General features: G+C 40.5%; 2 protein-coding genes across 2 annotated transcripts in view; both read left to right on the top strand.

Moving 5' to 3' along the window:
* Window positions 1-5,018: 5,018 nt before the first annotated feature.
* Window positions 5,019-5,982, top strand: LOC140561699 (B-type lectin plumieribetin-like). Its single transcript, XM_072686933.1, has 2 exons — window positions 5,019-5,108; window positions 5,716-5,982. Exons 1-2 carry the CDS (start codon window positions 5,019-5,021, stop codon window positions 5,980-5,982), a joined length of 357 nt encoding a protein of 118 aa, XP_072543034.1.
* Window positions 5,983-9,665: 3,683 nt separating this feature from the next.
* nrbp2a (nuclear receptor binding protein 2a) overlaps window positions 9,666-24,480 on the top strand; it is a 35,856-nt gene continuing 21,041 nt past the window's right edge. The window contains exon 1 of the mRNA XM_072688196.1: window positions 9,666-10,294. Within this exon, the coding sequence (XP_072544297.1) occupies window positions 10,175-10,294 (120 nt within the window). The 5' untranslated portion in view covers window positions 9,666-10,174. The remainder of the gene's footprint in view (window positions 10,295-24,480) is intronic.

Below are 24,480 nucleotides of genomic sequence, written 5' to 3'. Positions count from 1 at the left end.
GTACAAACTGGTGGGGCCATTGTTTGGTAATAGAAACTTTTGGACCACCGGCAGGGCCATAGGATTTTAAAGGGGTAAATAACGACATTTAAGTTTACCTGGACTGGACTATTATTATTATTATTATTATTATTATTATTACCATAAACCATCATAATTACTTTTGACTATATCTGTACACTTGAGCATAACAACAGACTTATGTGTTGGTACTGTGACTTTTATTATTAAGTGGTTTTGACTAGAGGAAGATGGGATCACCTTGTAAGTCTTAGTTCCCCCCCCAAGTTTTTTTCCTCCAGCTATGAGGAAACTGTTGCATTTGGCTTGCTCACTGGGGGTTGTATGCTTCGTTGATCTTTTGTTTCATTACTGGATTTCTGTAAAGAATTGTGACATCATTTATAAAAAGCACTATAACACAGTAATAACATGGTAGTACATATCTCTCTTAGATTCATGTTCATTGGGTAACATGTACATGTGCATGTTTCTAGATGGCAAGCACACGTACAGTCAAGTCCATATTGGGCAGTGACACATTTTTAATTTGAAGTGTAGACTTTCATTCAAGGTGTTTAATAATAATATTGCATTAACTGCTACTTCTATCAAAAGTCACATCTCCAATAAATACCAGTGAGTCAGTTCCACTAGCAGCCACATGTCCATGCAGCAAAACTTTTCTTTAAGCGTCTTGAGTGGTACCAGGGGTTTGCATTTTGCACTAAACCTTATTTACTTTCGTGAAGGCATCTCTCAAGTACATTTTCACAATGATAGGTATAAACCTCCTCAACTGACTTGACTTGATAATGTGAAGGGGTTCTGCTGTCATCATCATGTTTGTTTTTTTTTTGTTTTTTTTTTTGGTCTTCCATGGTCTTCCATTTTTTTTGGCGTTGTTGATCTCATATACCAAATTCTCTCTGATTTTTGTTTTGGCCTTCCTTGCAGCAATAGCTCTAAAATGGAATAATGAGGAAAACCGCTTATCAATCAATTGTCTAGCTACTTTTGAGAAAAACTTTTGTATTTCTGCATTTTGTCACTTCTGTATTTATCTCATAAAAAAGCAGAATGTCCCAAAAAACACAAGCCTATCTGTAAGTACATATACAACATAACAAGTGTTAAATTTAACACTGTAAGAGTTGAATCAACACTGAAAAATTGCTGTGGACCCTGTGCTACTGTTTTTACAGCTATGTTACTGATACTAAAAATAAGCTAAGCCAAAGCCTTCAATTTCTCTTTCTGAACAAATATCTTTCAGTCTTTTCAGTCCAGTCATAATATCTTTATATTGTACAATTTTTCAAATAAAAAGGGACATTTAGCGTATGAACACTTTTAGATTGCTGGTTGCAAATTTAGTGGTTTCTCGACTCATTACCCTCTCTAATCTCTCATTGCTTCACTGAAAAGAGCTTTTTTCTGATCTGCTGCATCTCATGACCCACTAAACCACAGCTGAATGAGATCAAGCTCAGTCCTTAAGGCTAAAAGTGAAGCATTCAGTATTTAAGTCGGAACAGTGAACTACACACAGGTTTGGACATTATGTAAACATGTTTACTGTGTACTCTCACAGAAAGCATTTTGATTAAAGTGAGCAAAAAGTGAAAAATAACCTCATCATCCCAAGTATGTTCACTCGGTTTAGAACATTTGGCTCATGTGCAGCTCACACCGACCTGTAATTTCACAAGAGTCCATGTGGCAATAGAAGATTGTGTGTCAGCTAAAGGGAATATTCAGTTTTTCAAATCACACACTGAGGTCAACATGTCAAACAAATACTATATCTTTTTGTATCTGTATAGGAAGCCATAAGAAATGTAGGCTAACTCTTCCCTGTAAGACACAGCTATATATATGCTGAATGGACAAAAGTATTGGGACACCTACGCATTACACCTGCAGGAGCTTTTATGACATTCTAATTCCATAAGCATTGATATAGGGCTGGCTCCTGCTGTGCAGCTCTAACAGCGGGCTTGGAACTCTGCGCAGCCTTTAGCACTCAGCAACCTCGCTCTGTAACTTTACATGGTCTACTACTTTGTGGCTGAATTGCTATGCTGTTCTTTATTAAGTAATAATTATGTAAAGCTGCTTTGTGACGACAACAGTTGTAAAAAGCGCTATACAAATAAATTTGACTTGACTTGACTTGACTATGGCTCCTAAAAGCTTGTTGATGGTGGAATTTTTAGGAGGGAAGAAATTTCACAAACGGACTTGTTGCAATAGTGGTGTCCTAGTACAGTATCATGCTGGAATTCACTAATGTGTGTAAAGGCAGACTGCATACACCTGTGGCAAAGGGCTTAAATGAAACTTCGGAATTCAATGATTAAGAGGTGTCTCCCAATACTTTTGTCCATAGTGTACATTCATTATGGTTATAGAATGAACAAAACTGAATAATTGAACAAAACATTACAAAAGAATGGAATCAGCTTTAGTAACAGTTCCTTACTTCCATTACATGGGAATGACACCGGTTTAAGAATATCCAAGGAAACCATACAACCACCACCTTGCATTGCTGTTTCATGTACTCAGTGATCAGCCTTTGGGTGCAGTAAGCTGGAGAATTTTAAATAATTGCTGAGAATCCTTTACAAAGTTGTGCATTCAGAATACATTTAGAATAGACACGGAAATCGCAGGTCGAAATACCTGTTACTGTGAAAAGTAAAGTAAGCAGAAGATGAACTGATCTCCAAAAGGCAAAAAGTTACAGATTTAACATGCTGTTCAACATTTTATGCAAGGGTAGTGCAGTCTATTTGTTCTGTATTATTTTAAGTTTATGATCGAAAAAAAAAAGAGCATCATGCAACCGTTTGAGAACCTCAAGAAATTTGTGCTCTCGGATGACTTTTACCAATGTCTTAGACCATAATTAGCTTGTTAGGGCAATGGCTTTACAATAAACAGTCGAGGTCAAGTTGAGGTTTTTAAGACCAAGAAAACTTTCTGAGAGAACTGCTACTCAGAACTCTTCCTACACAAAGGAAGATCTTCAAGGAAGAGCCATCAGGAGAAGTGTGATTACGGTATTCACACCTGCCCAAACAAATCGCACCAAGGGTGAAAACCAACCTCTGACCTCTGAGAAGTGCAGGTGTGAAAATGTCCTAGTTCAGTTCTCACATGGTTTGTTTTAACACATTTAGGTGTGCTAACAGTTGAAAATCTCGTTAACTGAGTTAGCAGACCAGACCAAACGAACTACAGGTGTGAAAAAATGTAATTACAAATGTTAATAGTTAATAATACTGTTCTGTGTACTGCCTTTTTAAAAATGTAATATGGTCTGAAAAACACATGTTTTGGCATTATGACATCACAACCCTGCATTTTAAGGAATCAACTAAATAAATGAACAATGTGATGGATGAAAATACAATGATACATATATCTGTATATTTGATCACAAGTCTTTTTCAGAAGCTTAATGGAAAATAAGTATTTTCAGACCTGCTTTTACTTTTTTGTTTTTGTCTTCTGATTAAACCCCAGTTTTAGATCGTACATGCTTTTAAAGCCCCATCTACAGGGTTTAAATATTTAAAAGGTTATCTGAAAACTGAAGATATGCCACAGAACAAGCATTTACCAATGTTATGTTCAATATATATATTTACATATTAATGCAGTTTGAGCTGTCCGTGTTTTGCACGTTTTAATAAAGTGGTGACACTTCATGATTTTGATTCATGTATTCACTGGATATGACGGATATAAAATGTCTTAGAATATAATGTTGAAAAAATAACATAAGAGGTTTGCAGTGCGCTAATCTCATCTCAGCATGAAGCTGATATTCCACCTTAAAATAACAAAATTGCTGGGAGAAGCAGGTAAGATGAACAAGTGGAAGTAGAGCTGGTTGCTGCATCACTGCATCAGAGGCTAAATGCAGGTGTTTTCTTTAGTGAGGTAGATGACATAAACAGATTGATCGATTCTTTGGCTGATCAGAGATCAACAGAGGAAAACTACAGAAAAAAAACTGTAGATAATAGAAGAGACTCATGAAAATAAACATACAAGACCATGCACTTGACTTTTTTTAGGCCTGCTTCCATCACTATCTGTGCCAAGATTTCCGTTGGTAGGATTTAGATATTTTGTGCCTCATTATTGTAAAAAGGGACATATAATCCTCTTGATTGATAAAACCATTATTTTTCTCAAACATAAAAATACATTGTGACGTAACAACATATACACAGCGTTTCCTTTCATTTCTTTACAAAGAATTCACTAGTAATGTGCTTTTCATGGAGTCTTTTACTTCAAAGCTTGCGACAGCTGAAGTGTCCCATAAAAACAGCTTTAGTGGGAATGTCACTGCTTCAATTTTGTGGAACATAGAAGTCCATATTTGCTGAGTCAAATAACACATTTCACAAAAAGGCACATGGTCAGGGCTGCAGAATCAGGCTTTAAAGTGTCAGTAAAATAGTCTAGTCAGCGAAAGCAGCTTAAAGCAATTACACCCTAATCAACATGATCTGATAATACACATGAAAGCACTTCAAATTCCGGCGAAATTGGAAGCGCCCTCATTCACATCTGAGGTCTCGTGCATCCCTGGGCCCGCTCAGGCATGAAAGAGACCCTCAGTGCCCACAGCTGCTCCCTCCCCTGCTCTTCACCTATAAAACAGGTTGTAAGTGCAGGACCATGACTATAGAGCTAGAGCCTCAACTGTCTGATCCACTGAAGGCCCAAGCTGACCCGTGAGTACTTGTTGCAGATGTTTATTAATGGGTTCATGCATGAATTTAGAGTGACAGTGTTACAGCGACCCTTTCTTTTCATTAAGGGTCATTTGAGTGTTATCTGCCCATGTTCTTTGATGTAACAGGTCTAATGGTTTGCACCTGCAGATGGCAGTCCTCCACCTACCTTTGGCCAGTTGGTTTGCAACTGAATAAGGACGTCCCAGTGCTTTACAGTAATGCTGCTGTATATGCTTTTACATCTTTTTCAGAACCATGAGCACAAACTACATGTCCAAGTATGACGAGCTCCGCAAGGGAGACTACCTGTGGTCCAACAACAGGGAGTGGAAAGCTGTTTTCCAGGTGAGGTTCAGCCTAAGAGTACATGCAAATATTGAGAACCAGTGTGTGAGAGAGAGAGAGAGAACGGGAGACATTGACACATTGATGACGGTGGTGCCAGCAGTTATGTTGGTATCATCAGAATGTAAATTTGCATTTGAAGGAAAACATTAGTCAATTTATTTTAAGTTAATGTACACAGATTTTATTCCAAGCCATTTTTTCACCATGTTAAAGGTCTAAAAAACCTTCTCTTGATTCTTCACACTCATTCACCAATAACTTCTTCAGAATTTTCTTAAATTTGTTTTTGAAGAAAGTCCAAACAAAAAGTCTACGTCAGATTCATGATGATGTTTCCAAACTGCTGCAGAGTTCCCAGCTCTGCTTTTAAAATGATGGATCCCAACGTCCTTGTAAAAGAAGTAGGTGGAAGAAAACGTTTGGCGAATAAGGCCCAATGTTCTTTGTGGAACCAAAAGTGTCTCTTCTATGGTGTCACTGAAATAACCTTTTGTAGCTCCTTCATTTTTTAAGAGTGCATGTCATGTCACGTGCAGTCCACATCATCTTCACTCAGTAAGAACATTATTTTGACCCATGTTTTCTATGTGTGTGCTGCCTACAGGATGATGGCAACTTTGCCATCTATGGCTGGAGACAGGTCTGGTCGTCTGACACGGGTGGCACGAGGGACGCCCACCGCCTGTGCATGCAGGACGACTGCAATCTGATCATGTACAAGCGAGACAACAAGGTGCTGTGGCAGACGAAGAGCCAGGCGCCTGGAGGCTTCAAGGCGTGCCGTCTGTACCTACGCAACGACGGCAACCTGGTCATCGAGAGAGACGGAGAGGAGGTGTGGAACTCGGCCCAGTCCAAGGGCTACAAGTAAACAGGCCAAGCAGAGGGGCTGTAAAGAGCTATACGACTTTGCAGCGACCCTGCTATGCTAAGTTCTAAGAATGATTAAAAGATTATTCAATAAAATTGAATTGCATGCTCCAATAGAGCCCCCTGTGTTCATTTGAAAAGACACATTATCACTGCATTTATAAATCTGCTGTGCCACCAATACATTTTGACAAAGGTGTGTGAGCAGATTTCAAGGGGTCCATAATCTATTTTATCATGAACCACCGTTTACTCCTTAAACTAAAGTAACTTCCATGTGTTTGTGGAACACAGAACCAGGGAAGGTCTTCCGTTTTTTTCACTTAATGACAGGTGATTATAATTGGAGAGGGATGATATTACTGGTTAATATTACTTTCCTTACTTGTTGATGCATGACAATATAACCAAAAATCAGAAGAAGTGATGGGAATGTAATTTAGGTAAACATATAAAACTGAAGAAGAAATGTCTTTAAAATCTTTTTATTTGTTAATTTATTATAAGCTAATTAGCTTGCCGTTCCCTGCTGCATCAATTCCAAATCATGACCTTTCCACATTCATGCTTCGCTGTTGCTATGAGGTTCTTGTGCTCAAATGCTCAAATGTTTTCACCAAACATATCTTCTGTGACTATGCCTAAATAATTCAATGTTGGATTCATGTGTTCAAAGCACATTGTTCCAGAAGTCCTGGTCTTTGTCTAGGTGCTCTCTGGTAAACTTTAGCCTGAGTCTTGAGAGTTTTGTTTGACATGCAGGATTTCCGGGTCACACACCTTCAATGAAAAACAAACTTGTACTTTTTCTGATGGTAGATGTTGTACTTTGACATCAACTGTAGCAAGACATTTTGGGATTGGAGAGTTCATTACACATCTTGTGTTTTAACCACAACTCTAACCCTAACCCTTGAGCTGAACTTGCTAATCCATGTTGGCAGTTGTTTTATAGTTGTTTTTGCAGAAAATGAAATGGCTGAACTCTTATTGTTTTTTAACTTTCTTCAAAAGTCCTCTCTAACCATGTTCTAATCATTCACAGCTGATTTGATATTTATTATAATACTACATATATATATTGAATGCCTTGAAAAAAGGTCACAGTAAAGGCTTCACAGTCCAACAGCTGGACAAACTGACTTTGGAAAAAACATCTAAAGTAAACATGGAAAAAAGATAAGAAAAAAACGCTTCAAACTTTTAGTTACGCCTGTTATATAATAGACCCCTGGAAAAGAGTTGACAGACATGACATACACCTAATCAGAGGGATCACCTCTTCTTTCAGTGTGTTTTTATTCCATAACTGTGGCCTGACAAATAGCATGAAGTTACACTCTCGATGAGCTGGTTGTCTTCTTCACAACAAAGACAACATAAGAACAGCTGTCAAAACTCTTCACACTGATGCTGTGTTACTGGTTATGGCAGAACTGGATAACTGAATACCAGTGACATTAAATTCTGTACCTGAATTTAAATTTAAATAGAGTGAAATTTCTAATTAAGTTAAAGTACTAAATGCTTTTAAATGTACTTAAGTAACAAAAGTAAAAGTATTATACAAACACATATTACACAAACTCACAATTGTGTTATAACGACTGGCCTACTCCTTTGGTAGACCTACCCCCATCTACCAGACCAAGTGTGTCTCAGACCGCCTTTATTGAGCTTACAGCGCAGAAGCAAAGCGGATTTTCCCCCTGGATGCCCAGTTTGTCCGATAAGTACAGTGTTACAGCAGTAAAAGTGCAGTTCTTGTAAGTTCCACTACAACTTCACATAATGAAGAGAAAGCCCACAATGCAGGTCCTGCAAACAGTCTCTGCCGGCCAAGCCAAGGCTTTCAATCGCTTTAATAAGGGTTTAAAAACAAAAAAAAAGTATATATATATATATATATATATATATATATATATATATATATATATATATATATATATATATATATAAGAAATTGGGCCAGTATAAGCACAGGGAAAACTAACTTTTAATGAGATGGAAAATGGGCTGTTCTGTCTTTGAAATATACAGGGATGGGTGGAGCTACACATCATACTGCAATCAGCCAGCAGAGGCGCTAGACCTGTGGTGGCTGTCCATGTTTTCAACAGTCATTGTTCCAAAATATCAAAAGAGAGCACTGGAAATTTAAATTTGATAAGGATGGAGGGAAAAATCTATTTTCCATCATCTGCATTTTTGTAGACAAACACATGTTTAGACTGAATGGTGAAAAAATAAAGGTAAACATGAGAGTATCAAACATCTGACTCCTTAACCTTTCTGTGCCTGACCCCACACTAGGATGGTTAACATCCCAGTAAGCCATCTCAGCCATCTAACCTACATACTGTTTAGTATAAGAGTATGTTGTTTTGGACGCAGCCCTGGCTTGTTTGCTCATGTGTGGGTCACTATTTTAGCCAGCAGAGGGCACAACAGCTTGATAACAACTTGGTGGATTTTTTAAATCATTGCTAAATACAAACTAAATCATTTGAGTCACTTGGCTATTGTGGCATTGACCCAGAAACTCTGCAGTCCTGTGACTGACGTGACACACTGCACACACTCAGAGGCACTAACATTTCCCTTCTGCTGACCCTGAGCTGTAGTCTATTGTGAAAATGTTTTGGGACAAAGTCACTGGACTGAACTAGACAAGGTCATAGTCCGTGCCTTACCTCACATCACTGTGGTGGAGATTGAGAAATGTGTGTGTGGTGTAATTCCTTGCCACACCCTAACAGTGAACGGGCTACAGTGAACTACCTTCATATGTGGAAAGACTACTTCTTAATAATAATAATAATTTCCACCCCCCCCCCCATTTATTTTCCTGTTTAAAGGCCCACAGTCAATAGACACTGATACTACTTCTCTCTCATTGACTGTAGTTAAAGAAAGGCTGCGGGATGTTTGGCTTTTCGCTAAAGCAGAGCCTCTAACGTGTTGTATTTGTCCTCTTGACATTTTTATGAGATCCACAGATAAGATGTTATCATACATCTAGTGGGACCTTTAGACATCTCTCAACTAAAAACACTCCTATGCTAAATAAACTACAAATACAAGTAGGCACAGACACTTTAACGGGACATATTCTTCATGTTTTGCATTTTCTTTTTTTTCTTTCTTTTTCCATAAAAGTCCACCTTCCACTTCGGTGTGGGTTTGTGTACCAAAACCGTTGATTAATTGACCACTCTCCAGGTCAATTTAGTTACTGTGCCTTTAAGATTGATTAACTGTATGTAAATGACACCTCTTCTGATTGGCTGGCCTGCATTGTTGACTCAATCAGAATGAATTACATTGAATGAATTACACATAGTGTAGTTTTACAGCTTAGTCTGATATCAGCCTCCGCCCGGTAACATAACCGTAGTAGAAGATAATGATTGAGAGAAGAAAAATGGTATTATTACCTTATTTTTATTTATCTTTATTAATTTTTATTTTTAATTATTATTAATTATTATTATGAGCAGAAAACAGACATTTCCAGTGGTGCAAAAAGATACAAAATAATAAAAAAAAAACATCATTTTTATCAGGAATCATTTCTGTGCTTTACCCTGAAAACGGTAATGTGAACCCAGCGGATCTGTCCCTCACCAGCCTGCAGCCTCACTGCGCGCGTATTATGAGATTTACGGTAGGGCCTTAAAAAAGAGGACATTTCTGAAAGCACGGGCTCACACACACACACACACATATACACAGTCTGGAGAGCTGCACACAGATGAGATGCTCGTAGGCTGTTAGGAGGGTCTCAGTGTTGTGGGGGTGTTATCTGCCACCGAGCAGCTTCACACACGTCCCACACGTCCCTCGTGCACGGCTGTGGGACTGCAGGGCGAGGGGTCGAGTTCTGAGGTTCCTTCTATCTGCTCGAAGACGGTAGACGAGCTGCAGTTTCGCAAGAGGACAGCTCTGCTTTTACTGCCGACTGGACCGTCGTCGTCCGTCGTCGTCTGCCTGAGCGCTTTCTGAGGAGCCGCTGACCAGACGCGTTGTGTGTGTGTGTGTGTGTGTGTGTGTGTGGTCTTGCGCTCCTGCTCGACTGCACAGGAGTAACGTTCGTTTCAGCATAAGCTAAGAGAGGAGAGGAGTCGCGTTCTTCTGTTTTCTCGTAGTCGTGAGGCTTCAAGGGGGGCCGGTAGGGTCGAGCTCGGATAAAAATGACCATGTCGGTCCCGGAGAGGATATCGGAGTCCGGAGGAAAGGAGGAGGAGAGCGAGGACGAGAGTGAAATCCTGGAGGAGAGCCCGTGTGGCCGCTGGCAGAAGCGAAAGGAGCAGGTAGGTTTGGGCTCTGTGGGCTGGGATTTGCAGCAACGCCATGAGGCAGCACTGACAGACAGACAGACAGACATAGCTACATACATACAGCGGATTTACAAGGGCTGTTTGCAGGGATGTGTTTACATGAACATGCAGAAGATCTCGACCAACCGTACTAGTGACCTGTATGAGTGCTGGTTAGCTAGTTGAGTCTGCACGAGACTCAAACCCATTCTATAAAAAAGGCTCAGGACTGTTTATGCAGCCAACCCTGCATGGACTGCATGGCTGCATGCTGCAGCAGGTAGTAGGACTGTATTTGCTGATTTCCCGTTTAAAGTGAGCAAGACTTCAAGACTAAGGCAATCGATACTACACTGCTGTCAGATATTTCCCACAAACAAACAAACAAACAAAAACAAGATCACAGTCTATTTTTCTGTACTTTAACGTGATTGGCTGAGCTTGTTGTTCACGAGTGGTACAAATTGTCCGCCCCGCCCACAGCACGCGCGGTAACCTGTCTGAATACATGCTGTGTAATGTGAGAGTCCCTCTCCAGTAGGGACCCCCGCACTGGGTTTGTGAGTGAGATAACATGGGTGTGGTGGCTTGTGTCAGTAGAAGTTACGCTGGAGACCGAGCCATGGAGTTCTGCTGGCCTTCACTCTGAGATAAGTGGGAGTAAAGCTACAAAAAGCCTTATCACTACTGGCACACATTCAGACTCTGAGCACACACAGACTTCTTACTCACACCTCTGGCTCAGAGGACAGGAAAATCACCAGTGTTGTTAACACCTACAGTGTCGAAGTAGCACCTGCACTGCTGAGTCAACTCCTACAGTGTTCAGATAATAGCTGTAGTGTTGAAAGTCATTCCTAGCAGTACTACCCAACCCTGCTCTCAGACTTTTGGTGTTTTCCCTGCTCCCAACACATCTTATTCAACTCTGAATATCCTTAATTAGCTGTGTGGAAGTTGCTGTGATGGAGCAAAAGTTACTGGAAGGTGTGAGACAGGGGGTACTCCAAGCCCAGGGTTGGCAACCTGTGTCCTACAGTGCTGAGGTGACTCCTATGTGTTGAACAACCCTGCTGTAAGGGCTGCTTCAAGTCTGGTCCTGGAGGGCCAGTGTCCAGTGCAGTTTACTGCTCAATACAACATATTAACTATTTGTGTTGGACACAGATGGAGTTTGGCCTCCGCCTTTAACCTATCTAAGCTATCACATGCATACACACTAGTGAGCAAACACGCTCGCCCAAAGCGGTGAGCAGCCATCGCCATCTGCACCCAGGGAGCAGGGAGGGTGAAGGGCCTTGCTAAATGGCCCAACAGTGGCAGTTTGCAGAGTTGGGATATTGAGCCCACAACCCGGTCATCCATAGCCTGGTGCTCTAACTGCTGAGCCACCTTTAAAAACCTGCTAATTAAAAGATTAGTTAAATCAGTGAAAATCAGTGGTTGGAAAGTGCTAGACACTGGCCCTCCAGGACTGAAACTGAAGAACTCAGCAATGTAGAGGCAGCCTAAATGCTTTATGGTAGAGTTTGACACCTTTAAAGTATTGAAGTAGCCTCTGCATGGTAGCTCCAGTGCTGAAGTAACCTCTAAATTGGAGAATTAACTCTCTAACCTACAGTGTTGAGGTAACTCCTTCAGTTTGTATGCATTACCTATACTGTTGAGGTAACTCCTTCAGTTTGTATGCATTACCTATACTGTTGAGGTAACGCTTTGCCTTCAGTGTTGATGTAACCTCTACATTACTGAGGTAATTCAGTGATGGATTTATATGCTGTAAACATTTGCTGACAAAAAAAGTAGTTATCTCAGTGTGTAAACAGTGACCATTGGAAAGTCATTCCAAGGATTTTGCAACTCTGAATTAAAAAACACTCTGCTTTTTGGTCCAGTGTAGTGTTTTTCCACTGCTCTAACACTCTAAGACCATAATGTACACCGTATGGGCTGCTATATGCTTCATACTTCATGTACGCATGCGTGACTTGGCTGCCCTGCACATTTCCAGTTTGTAGCTCAGAAGCTTAGATTGTGCATGTTCTCGGGAATTGGCACTAAACATTAGCGAGCATCAGTCTAAAGAATCTGTGACAACCAGCTCTCCTGCTGTCTCTTTCCTCTGTTTTACTTAGGTTAAACAATAATGGCGAATATGCAAAGGTGGTAATTTATTAAGGCGTTCTCATGCCAGTAAATAATGTTTCAGCCCTGACCTGCCCCCTAGTGGATGTAGCTTCAAATCCTCCACATAGATGCGTATCGTGTGGCTGCGGTGTTAAATGAAATATATATACACTGTGGTTAACAGCAAGCATTTCACACAGTAATGGTACATGCTGCACTGGGAACCCTGCTGTATTCACGCACCTATGACTAACCTGCTATTCCTGATGAAGCCAGTCTTTAGAACTGTTGTGTAGATCACTTAAAAAAAAAAACTCGGTCATGCTGTTTTGCTCAGTGTAATCTGTTTTTCCATTTTGTTATGCTAAGGCCTCCTGGCGCAAGTGATGGTCTCCCATGACGCCTCTCAATAAGCAGCGGCGAGGGCCTATAATTAGAGCAGAAATGCCGTAGTGTGTGGAGCACAACAATTTAATGATTTCCGTCTCATAAACAAGTCGTGGGACTGTAAGAGTGATGTTACTGTGCCGTGCGGAGAACCACGTGCGAGGCCAGTTACATGCGCTTGCACGGTAAAAGCCCTGTTTGTGTTTTGCCCTCTACAGGCTGTAAGCTACTTGTTTTTCTGTGAGCAGACAGGGATCAGTCCCCCTACTCAACATGTTGCACCAATCTTGTCCCTGTGGATCAGTGTTTCCCAGTGTTGTCCTGGAAGCCTGCCCGTTTCTTCTCCACAGTTTAGTGCTTTCCTTTATTCACCTGATGTAGCTCACAATGGACTTATGAGCTAGTGATTTCGCCGTGTTCTTGTGATTAATTGACAACATGCATTTTGAGGACACTGTGGCTGGCCTCCTAGAAAACTGAGAAACTTAATGGATTGTAAACCAATTACTGAGAGCCTGTAAACAACAGCAAGCATGTACCCGTTTGTACCCATGTGACCTGAATAATAACAAGTAAGATGTCTGCCCATTATGCTGTTATTTTATATGTTTATTTGTTTACTAAGGCTGGGCCTGAATAATTTAATGACATATTGATATTCATTACTTTATGTATTATACAGATGCTGATTTGAGACAAAATCAGCATCAGCAAAGGCCTTTAAATAGAAGAAATGGCTAAATTATAGTAAATTCTAGCTTTAGCTCTAGTATTACATAGGGATTTCAACTTAACAAGAGCGTTAGTGAGGTCTGGCTGTTGGATGATCATCGGCACACCTCGTCCCCAGCTCCCCAACTCATCCCAAAAGTATTGAATGGAGCCTTTCAATGCTGGGGAGGGGGGTGGGGGGCTTTATACTCCACTAGCCCACCCATGGCATTAGGCTTGGTGCCAATATTGTCATGTTTATCTTCTCCTGATTGGCAGTACTTCTCTACAAGGACTAGCCACGCTGTGTGAGCAATGGGTGTCCACAATTATTTGGACATTATCAGAGAAACCCTTGGGATGCGTTGTGTACATATTATACTAGGTCCCTTAGCATCAGACAGAAGCATTTAGTATGTACGTGGCTGATTTCAGTTCATTTGCACCATCACTGGTGTACACTATTAATATATAATTTGAATAATTTGTATGGATAAAATATAAACAGCATTAACGACAATGCATTAATGAACTTATTTAAAATTGTGATGAACAAAGTAAAATGCAGTTGAGGCCATCCTTCATTAACCACTTATTTTTGAGGATTGTACTGTACAGTTGTGCTCACCTTTTTTTTCATATTTTAAATTGTGACATTAGTGTTTTTCTGCAGTGTTTCATGTTCTGTCTTTAAATGCTGTATTTTGCCATTTAGCCTTATGTATGTATAACCGTATGTTTGGGTTGGAACAGTGCCATGCAGATGGGCCTGCAGGACTGGAATTGCTGCATATTGATAATCTGAGTGTAATCTGAGGGCTGACTGGTTGTAAAGCTGCAGAGAGTCAGCATTTCTGCAGAGGGAGGTTGAAGCACTGTGTTCTCCACCTTAGTTTGATTTCTATGCAAACCCCTGCAGAAAGCTCATTTGACTATAGGCCTGTGTTGTGGTACAGAGCCACCTTAGCAAAGCTATTCTCTCAGTACAGTGTAAGTTTGTCTTCATCTGAGCTGGTATGAGCTCCCTAGGCAGCTTTACTGTGTTGGGTTAGCACAAAGCACCTTAGTGTGAATGAAACGCAGGGTTGTGAAAATTGCCTTCGTACGCCCACGGGACGACTGTCCCATCTTTGGAGTCCAGGTTTTTTTTTTTTTTTTTAACAGCACTCGTATCATATCTACGGTGAGACTACAGCTAGAGGGCTGTATTTTACAGTACAACCAAACCTGTCGTGCCTCATGAGTGATTTGCTCTCGCGTCCCGCTGTGACATGTAGAGACCCCGTGAAGTAGTTCACCTTTCTGGGTCATGCTGTAATTAACTTCGATGAGGATTCGCATGAGACAGCGGTGAGGGCAGATGGCTCCTCCAGACTGCACAGTTCTGTTGGATCTGAGGCTGCAGAATGGGTCCATTATTGGAGCTCTTGGTGAACACGGCCAACTTGGCAGTGCTGTTAATTATGGGCCTTCTCTTATGTAACACTTTCCACCTTTTTAGCTGTTTTCATAAGGAGCTGACTGCTCCTTGTTGAGTGTTTAAGAACATTAGTCGGACCTGGACTTTGTGCACTTGGTAAAGAGTGTAGCAGAGGAAGACTTAACGCTCCAACATTGTTGTCAATTCCTACAAGTTACCTACTGTGTCAAAGCTACTCTTTTGCTTTTCCACCACAGCCCCGCCGAAAAAAAAATCCCAGTTGAGTTGCCACACTGCTTCCATTTGTTTATTAATAAAATCTATTGGTTTGCTTTGCTTTAAATGTACCAAGTGCGGTCACACAGTGAGGGGGAAAATTGCTGTGTAGAGGGGAAAAAAAGATGCATTAAGATTCAGTATCGGTAGTTATTTTATCATCACATTGCAGCCCGAAATGCAATCGTAATGAATAGAGAGGTGCCTAGAGATTCTCACCCTTACTAGTTAGCTGTCTATCTAGCAACATGCATAGGTGAGTTACCTTAGAGAAGCCCCTTGGTTTCCTTTTTAAAAGGGAAGCTGAAGTTAATGGAGCGTTTTATTTGCCAGCTTCTATTCAGTTTTTTTCCATCGTCGAGTATGATGCCAACTTAAGATTTGTTTAAACTTCGTTTGATAAAGGCTTAGTCATTAGATAGCTAAGAGACTGTATTCTCTGTTAGTGATTTAGTTTATGAATACAAGTTAATACAAAACAGTTTATACATGAATACATAACTAAAATGGGCACTAGCACATAATGGCTTCATTTTATTATAATTATTATAATAGTAATAATAACTAGACAAGTAGAATTTTTGGTAGACAGTGCAGAGGGATTGTGGCACTTTATCAATTCCCAAGTGGTTGCTATGCTGTTCCTATACAGTTCCTATGAAGTTGCTTTGATATTTTTTTGAATGATTGTATACCAGGTGGTTACTAAGTAGTTCCAAGTGTTGTTTCCTGTTGTTGTGCAGTCACTATGGTATGCCAGGTGCTTACTATAGGGGGTTTATGCCGTTCCGTGTGGTTGCTAGGGTGTTGCTATGGTAGTAAGATGCTCCAGGGAGGGTTGGCTGGGTGATTAAAATGTTTGCTAGTCAATACATTTAAAAAATGTACTTGATTAGTAACAAACCTTGTAACACAGCCTACCTGTGTCCTCATTTTCACCAGACAGTTTGAAATGGCTTTCTTTAGGTTAATTGATGGGATACAAGCTTCCAATATTTGGTAGCTACATTAGCATCACAGCTTAATTACAAAACTGAAGACCCAAACTAGGTATATCGAACAAGTCTGCAAAAAACGGACTGCATGAAAACAGTAGCCATGGTCATAGTTTCAGCTTTAGCTTAGCATTAAGTCTAGCAGCTGGACTAGACTGGACAAGTGAGAGGGCTCAGAAAGTCTCAGTGATGATCGGTTTGCCAAGGCTTCCACAGCAGGGGGAGAATAATGAGCTCACAAGGCAGCATGAATGTCTGGAAGGCCTGTCGATCCCCTGGCTAAAAGAAGTTTAGAGTTGATGGTTATTCAGGTCTGTGATCTAATGGATTTTCCCAGAGGCAGCCTCATTGCCTTACTGTCTGCATAGCTGTGCCTTCATCTGCTCTGTCTCTCCAGCCTGCTGAAGCTTCAGGGTGTTGCATTGCAGACTCTATCTGCTCTCTCTGCTCTCTTTCATGTCTCTCAGTTGCTTCCTTTTGCTGTCCAGCTGTGCCTCTCTTGCACTATCTCTCTTGCACTCTCTATGTTGGTCTCTCTCTGTCAGTCTCTCACTCTTTTTTTTTTTTTTGCTGTTGATCAGTCTCTTATGCACTCATTCTTGTGTCTCTCTCTGCTCTCTCTCACTAGATTCAGTTTGCTGCATTAACATTACAAATGTACCTTTGTTTTGTCAAAGGATTGCAAAGACTCATTAACACTGATATCAAACCAATAAACATTCAATATATACAAATCTAAAAAAAAAAACATGAAAGAAAGATCATGTTAAATAAGCTTTGTTAAAAAAAACGATGTGCAAGAAAAAGCATTACAGCTTTATAACGTAATTAGAGCTGGGCGTTTTTTATATCACGATAATTAAATAAATATTTACAATATACGAAAACTATGGCAATGTGCACAGACAGCGTAAAGCGGTAACTCTATTGCTCTTCTTCACTTGGAGTGCAGGAAATGACTTGAGTACGTGTAAATGTTATCCTGAGCTTCATCAACTCCTAGAGGTTTAACAGTTTTGCTAGCACAGGTATCCCAAGGATCAACTCCTGGACGTTTTACAATAGAGCTGGGCAATAGGATATTTTATCGTATGGTGATGCACAGTATGATTTCTAAGCATATCAAGGATATTGTTAGTGCTTAATAAACACTGATCAGCTGCACGTTTCATTACAAACAGGGTCATTAATTAGATGAAGTGCAGCAGATGTTGAATAAATCACTGTATTCTGTACGGGACAGTGCCTGAATATTGATATTTAAGAATCTGTTGCAACGGATGTATTTAGTCTGTGATTACATATATTTTGATAAATATTGTGTATCATGCAAAATGTCTTTTAAATATTATAATATAGTATTTTTTCCATATTGCCCAGCCCTGTTTTACAATTTTGCCAGCACGTGCATCTCAAGCATCACCTCCTGGAGGTTTTACAATTTTGCTACCAGGGTATCTCAAACATCAGTTCCTGGAGGTTTTTCAATTTTGCTAGCACATGTATCTCAAACATCAGTTCCTGGAGGTTTTACAATTTTGCTACCAGGGTATCTCAAGTATCAGTTCCTGGAGGTTTTACAATTTTGCTACCAGGGTATCTCAAGCATTAGTTCCTGGAGGTTTTACAATTTTGCTAGCACACGTATCTCAAGCATCACCTCCTTTTTTTACAATTTTGCTAGCACACGTATCTCATGCATCACCTCCTGGAGGTTTTAAAGTTTTGCTACCAGGGTTTCTCAAGCATCAGTTCCTGGAGGTTTTACAATTTTGCTAGCACACGTATCTCAAGCATCAGTTCCTGGAGGTTTTACAATTTTGCTAGCACATGTATCTCAAGCATCAGTTCCTTTTTTACAATTTTGCTAGCACACGTATCTCACGCATCAACTCCCGGAGGTTTTATAGTTTTGCTAGAACGAGGATTGCTAGCAAGAATTGATTAACAGCTTAGAGGCTGGTCTTATTTTTGAAGTACAGTTTTGTTCAGTTACGGCTGCTGTCCAGTGGGTGAAAGCAGTAACAATTAGTTCTACCAGAAGACTTCGGAGACATGAGTAAAGTAAAACATACATTTAATCTTAACAACTAATGATTAATGAGATGGGAATTATGCCATGGTGTATGAAAGGTGCTATACCAATAAACTAGTCTTGCCTCTCTGTCCCTCGTGCAAACTCTCTCTTGCACTCTCTTTCCCTCCCACCCCCTGCCCCTGCACTCATGCTCAGTTGGGCTTCTAAAACATGCATGTTATCTTTGTGAATTGCTGGCAGGCTGCCAGCAAAGTGGCCTTGGCATCGTTTGACCCAGCAACTCATTCAGAACATAAATCTCCACAGGGTTACGCCTCCAGCAGCCACTCCGCTTCAGCAATGCCATGCCCACTAAAACTATAACTGTAACTGATATTTATTGATGCCCATACAGCAGGGAGATGGTGAGTACACTAGAAACTAAAGTGTTCTGTATGGTCTATGAGGACACTTGATATCATGGATAGTTGCAGGACATTAAAAATGAATAGCACACCTCCGTTTTCACAACCTGTGGAGTTCTCAGGTTGTTTGTTGCCTTTTTTCATAGTAGTCCCTGGATGGTTCGCCTTAGGCTACCCTGCACTGTCACCCACTTCTTTCACGAAAGCACAGAGTCTTGTGTAAACTTGCCTCCGTAATGACGCATGCTTTGCTTTACGTCTTTCAGTGAATGCTTTGCATTTTCTGCGGCGCTTGGCAGGGTCTCTCACAATGTCTTAAAAGAGATGACCTTGTCGCTTTGAGCGTTAGATGTTGCTGAGCCACAATAGAAGAGTTAAAAGCTTTGTGATGTGCGCTTCAGGCAGGCAGGCAGGCTGAGAAGCAAGTATGTGTGGTTGCTAAGTTTTACCTTTAGTTTGAACACTGCCACTGTAAACACATCGTCCTGCCTGTATATTTGTCTCTTTTGGAACCATAGTGTTGAGCAACAGCGATTGCTTTCCAGCTCAGCAGCTGTTTGAGGTGAATATGAACATTTTAGCCAAATGTGATATTGAATATTATTTAAATAATGAAGGAATAACATCTGCCCTGCCCATAGAGCCAAACCTCAAAAAGTCTATAGGAGATGGCACATACCTTGAAATTTGCAAAGCAAATTTACCTCCACTGTTACTTTTACACATGTATTTAAATGACCCCAATCACTGATGTTAAGTTTTAATCAGACACACCAGATTCTAGTAAATTGCCAGTGTTTGTTCTTTGCGTACGAACAGACCGATGTGGTGATTCCGTGATTGCTGTCTGTTTAGCCAGCTTTTAGCCAGCTCCCAACCCCCGTCCAGAGGGAATTTCTGCCTTGCACCCAGTGATTCCGGGTAGGCTCCGGACACCTCAAGACCATGAGCTGGATACAGTGATTAGAGGATGGATGGATGGATGGATGGATGGATAGATAGATATTCTTTACCCAGAAGGTCCCCCATGTAATGAACTGGTTCTGGAGCTTCACAGTCTATCTTAAACTGGCTTGATAAACCCAGAGGCAGAACCAATCAAATTAGTTTTTTATTTCAGCTGAGGGTAACAGTTTGTGTTTCACACTGACTTAGCTAGCATAGTTAGAGCACTGTGAGAACCTGCAGTGTCAAAACAAACATTGAACACTGTTTATGAGTAGGTTTATTGGAACATTTTATATTGTAGCTCTGACTGAGGCTTTACAGTACGGAGAGCTTGGTGGAGTATCCTCTTCTAAAGCGTTCCCCTTATAGCTGTTAATTAGTCAGAGTGCATTGACAGACCTGCAAGATATCATTTATCAGAGACTGGACCTTTAACAGCTATTGCCTCTAATGTGGTCAGAGTGTTAAAGTTTGACCATGCATGAGGCTTATCTTAAACATGCTTTTCCCTGTGGTCAGCAACTCGTATTCACTAAGCTGTGAGGGCGAGTGCACCTTGGCCTTTAGCCAGGGTAAAGAAAAGCCAGCGAGGTCCATCTGTCTTTCTTCATGAAGCTATCCATCTGGTTTTCCTCTCCCTCTCACTTTTGTTGCGTATTCACTTGCCTAGTTTCTGGTGGGGGTGGGTGTTATGCGCATACACCCCTGATCGCTGTTTTTGAGAATAGAACGTTTTCTGTCTCTTAAAGGTGCAGTTAGTAGAGGTTTACTTTTAAAGCAACTATATTTATTGACACACTTGGACGGTCCATTTTCTTTTTCCACTGAAGAGCTCAGTAAACAGTGTTCGAGGTTCACGCTATGACACCTCCATGTACTCTGATTGCTCAGTTAAGCCAAGGTAAATACAGTTTCCCATTCTACAACTCCTCTAAATTAGAAAGATCTGGGCTGGGTCACCTGAAAGCATCGTAGCGCAAAGATGATTCTTAAATGGTAGAGCATGCATCGTACGACATGCTTTCTGTACCTTTAGATAATCCTAAAATTGACCCGCTTTGAGAAAACTGGGACCAGACCAATATTGACAATTTCTCAAGCCATCAATATCAGTGTATAAATTTGCAACAGTACTTTTGTATCTGAGAAGTGTGTTATTGGGTGCTGTGTTGAGGCTGACCGTATTTAAAGTGCTCTTGGCGTTTGGTCCCAGTTGCTTTTCTCCTAAAGCCTCTCCCAGGAAGATATGGAAAACTGGCAGAGTTGGCTAGTACTTTGCAGTGTGCAGAGACCCTGTTATTGGGTGGGACTGTTTTCCTTGAGAGAAACGCCAAGGCATGTTCATGCAGTGCAGTCAGAAATGAAAAAGCTAAACATTACTCTAATCCAATTATCTTCTCAAGAGCACCATTGTGGTTGTTACGACAGGAAATTCAAAATTCATGAGTATTGTTAATGTATCTTACTTAAGATTTCATGAGATTGGTTGGGAGAGAAGTCTTAATGTAGCTAAATTTATCCACAAATTGCACCATATGGCTTTAATTTGACCCCATGACACTAGTTCTATGGAACTCGTTCACTAGATCTATGAAAGTGTTTAGTAATATGAAATTTCCCTGCTAGGCAGCAGCATTTCCTTCCCGTTCCAGTATTGCTGAAATCGATGATGCTGTTGGGTTTTCTGATGGAAGAGGTTAACTGATGACTACATTTAGACTCGTAGTGCTGCTGAGGCAGCAGCTCCAGCTGTGTTAGCTGGACAGTCAATCACTTCATGTCCACGATCAATACCATGTTCACTGTGTCAGGATAGTGGGGATTGGCTCCAAGCCAGGGTGTACTGATATCTCTCTGAAAGCTGTGCACTTGCTGAGGGAAGTTGGATATTTGTGAAAATGGGCCTAAGCTGAATTTCTAATCCTTCCAGTTCTGCCCGTCTGTCTGCTCTCACTTTCACACTCTCTGAATGCTCTTAGCTCGGCTCAGCTTCAGCTTTAGCACATTTCTGCTTGGAGACAAGTCATTTGCATTTAGGCATTTTTGCTTGTCAACAGCAGCACTTTATCCTAGCTCTGATTCCAGTTACTTCTCTTTGAATATGGCGTTTCTCTCCCATCCCAACCTGAAAACGTTTTTATCAGCTTTCTCTTGATCCACAGTTTACTCACTGGCAGTGCAGCTGTCTTTGAAGTACGAGGCAAAATTCTTGGTATCTGAAAAAGTAATTGGAATAAAATAAATTTGAATGATATATATATATATATTGTCTAGTTTATTTATTCTGTCCTTTATTAAAGTAAATCAAGTGATCTGCTGGTGGAACTGCACAAATCCGTATAGCACAGAGAAGTCAGCAATCAAAGCGAATTGTGGTCTTCTAACCAACACATCAGTAACTTTGCTGACAAACCGCACATTCTGACTGCTGAACACTGGACTTACGCTTGTGTTTATTTTATTATCATACAGGCAAAACCAACTTACTGCTCAGATAAGTAGATTTTGGTCTTGAACTGGAGTACAAACGTATCCCTCCCTTGCTTGAGGTGGGCTGATTTAACATCAGGGTAATCTGCTTTGTTGCTCGAGTAGCTTAATACAATACTTTCATTCACCAGCTTTGGAAAACAAGGAAGTTGGACGTCCTCATAAGTCGCTTCAGATGATAAGTGCCGTCTGTGGCTGCAGTGAATTACGTTTTGATGACAACTAGCATTTGTATGCTTTCCGGATCATTCTGAAATCTGGACATTATATAACTAGATTAACTAGATCAGCTGGCTCTTATGTGTCTGATCGACCAAGTTAATTAGCACAGTGATATGAGCTTCAAGCCATATTGGACAGAATTTCTAAGGACTGTGCGTTTCTGAATTGACCTTGGCGATGCTGGTATAGCAGAATATGCAAATCAGCTCTTAAACTAATCACAATTCAGGTTCATGGTTCCAGATGACTTTTTCACTTTGTTTTTCTTTGTGGGGGTTTTAATGAATTACGATACCAATTATCTATCTGTCTATTAAACCACATTTTGTTTATACTACTTCCTACCAGTGCCAGGGTCTCCCAGTAATTCCTTATTCACATGGAACCTTGCCAGACCGTGGTACTACATCATACACTCAAAGTTGTGCTATAGCTTAATGCGGCACACCACTGCCAACACCTCACAGTTTAGCACTTTTTTTATATAAATACTTTACATAAATACGATGCAACAAAAGTGAGTTATTTTGGACATTTCTCCCTCATTATTGAGCATATCAAAATTGCTAAACATAATGATAATAGTGAAATCTCAGTAGTATTATTTTCTCCCATTTGTCCAGCACTCAGAATATATACAGATTAGGCATAAAATCTGTAAAAACAAAACAAAAAAACACTGCCTGGTTAAATGAATAACATTGATATTCTTGCTACAGTTGCATCTGTCAAGGAGAGGAATATGCATATTAGGCAGCCAGTACAGTTGGTTCTTGAAGTTAAGGTGTTGAAATCAGATCAAATGGCCAAGCGAAAGAATCTGAACCACTTTGACAAGAACCGACTTGTCAAAAAAAAACTGCAGGTGGGTCTGGTGTGGTGTTTCCAGTATGCAGTGGTGTAGGACCTACCAAGAGTGCCTTCCAAGGACAGACAGTCGGGGAACCAGCAACAGGGTCATGGGCGCCTGATGCTTATTGATGTGCCCGAGGAGCGAAGGCTAGCCCGTCTGATCTGATTCCACCAGAGAGCTACTGAAGCACAAACTGCTGAAAAAGTTGCTAGTGTCTGTGGTCTGTTGTGGAGTAAATGCGTCAATGAATCAGAGTTGTTTTGGTAGCATGAGGGTAACCTACACAGTATTAGACAGGCGCTTTAAATGCTACATCTGATCAGATGTACCAGTTTGCACTTTGGTATATTAGGACATTTTATGTAACATTCATTTACTTTAAATGTAAGTGTTTTACTAGTTTTGTTGAACAGACCTCATTAATCTGAAGTTTCTCTAAGAAAGTATCTCTATCTGATTACAGCCTGGCACAGTCCCTATGACATGGGGCCAGTCGGTTCTGAAGACCAGATGGTTGCTTCAGTTCACATGGGTCAATCAGGATTATGAGGGGTGTGTGTTTGTGCGTGTATGTGTGTGTGGGAGAGAGAGCGAGAGCAAGTGGATATGCACATATGCATACTGGTTTATGCATTTCTTTTTGTTTGTTTTGTTTTTTAATATTTTCTTTCTATTTCTTTCTATTTATTTTTTTTTTTCAATTTTTTCACCTCCGAGTGCATAGGTGACAGGAGATGACCACAGTTGCATAACCATTTCAACCAGACTGCACAATCAGCCAGCCCAGAATTTCCATCACTCACACACACACACACACACACACACACACACACACACACACGGATTATATAAAATCCCAGTCTTTTTTCCGCCACAATCTAATCTCTCTATAATCTGGGCCTGTTCCATCTATTTGCACTAATGGTCTAAACAAAAGAGTATGGTTTACTGTTTGAGTGATACAATGCAGTGTGTGTACAATAGGCAAAATCATGTTAAATCTGTTATCAGTTACTGTTGACCTCACTGTGCCTGCTGGAGATGCTTTTTCTTGATGCTTGTTTTCTTGAACGTATTTGCGACTTCCAAAGTTCTATAGCTGGTGATTTCTGCTCCTGACCTTTTAGGGACTGTAGCAATGCAATGTATTGTGTCTCCAAAATGGTTTTCTGCACCTTAGTGTTTTGTTTGTTGTGTTGTGTGGTGTTAAATAGGGGTAGATGAAATGCGTAACTATAGCACAATGCGTATGAAATGTTACTGTTATGCAACTTTAAAATATTTTAGTTTTCTGACTAATACTAACTTG

This window comes from Salminus brasiliensis, chromosome 9 (genome assembly GCF_030463535.1).
Source record: "Salminus brasiliensis chromosome 9, fSalBra1.hap2, whole genome shotgun sequence".
Lineage (NCBI taxonomy): Eukaryota > Metazoa > Chordata > Actinopteri > Characiformes > Bryconidae > Salminus > Salminus brasiliensis.
This window is presented reverse-complemented; position numbering and strand designations above follow the sequence as displayed.

Bases quoted from the DNA above. Each gene is read 5' to 3' on its own strand.
- LOC140561699 (XM_072686933.1), top strand. From the start codon at position 5,019: ATGAGCACAAACTACATGTCCAAGTATGACGAGCTCCGCAAGGGAGAC. The intron at 5,109-5,715 runs GTGAGGTTCAGC...TGCTGCCTACAG, and splicing joins AGTGGAAAGCTGTTTTCCAG to GATGATGGCAACTTTGCCAT.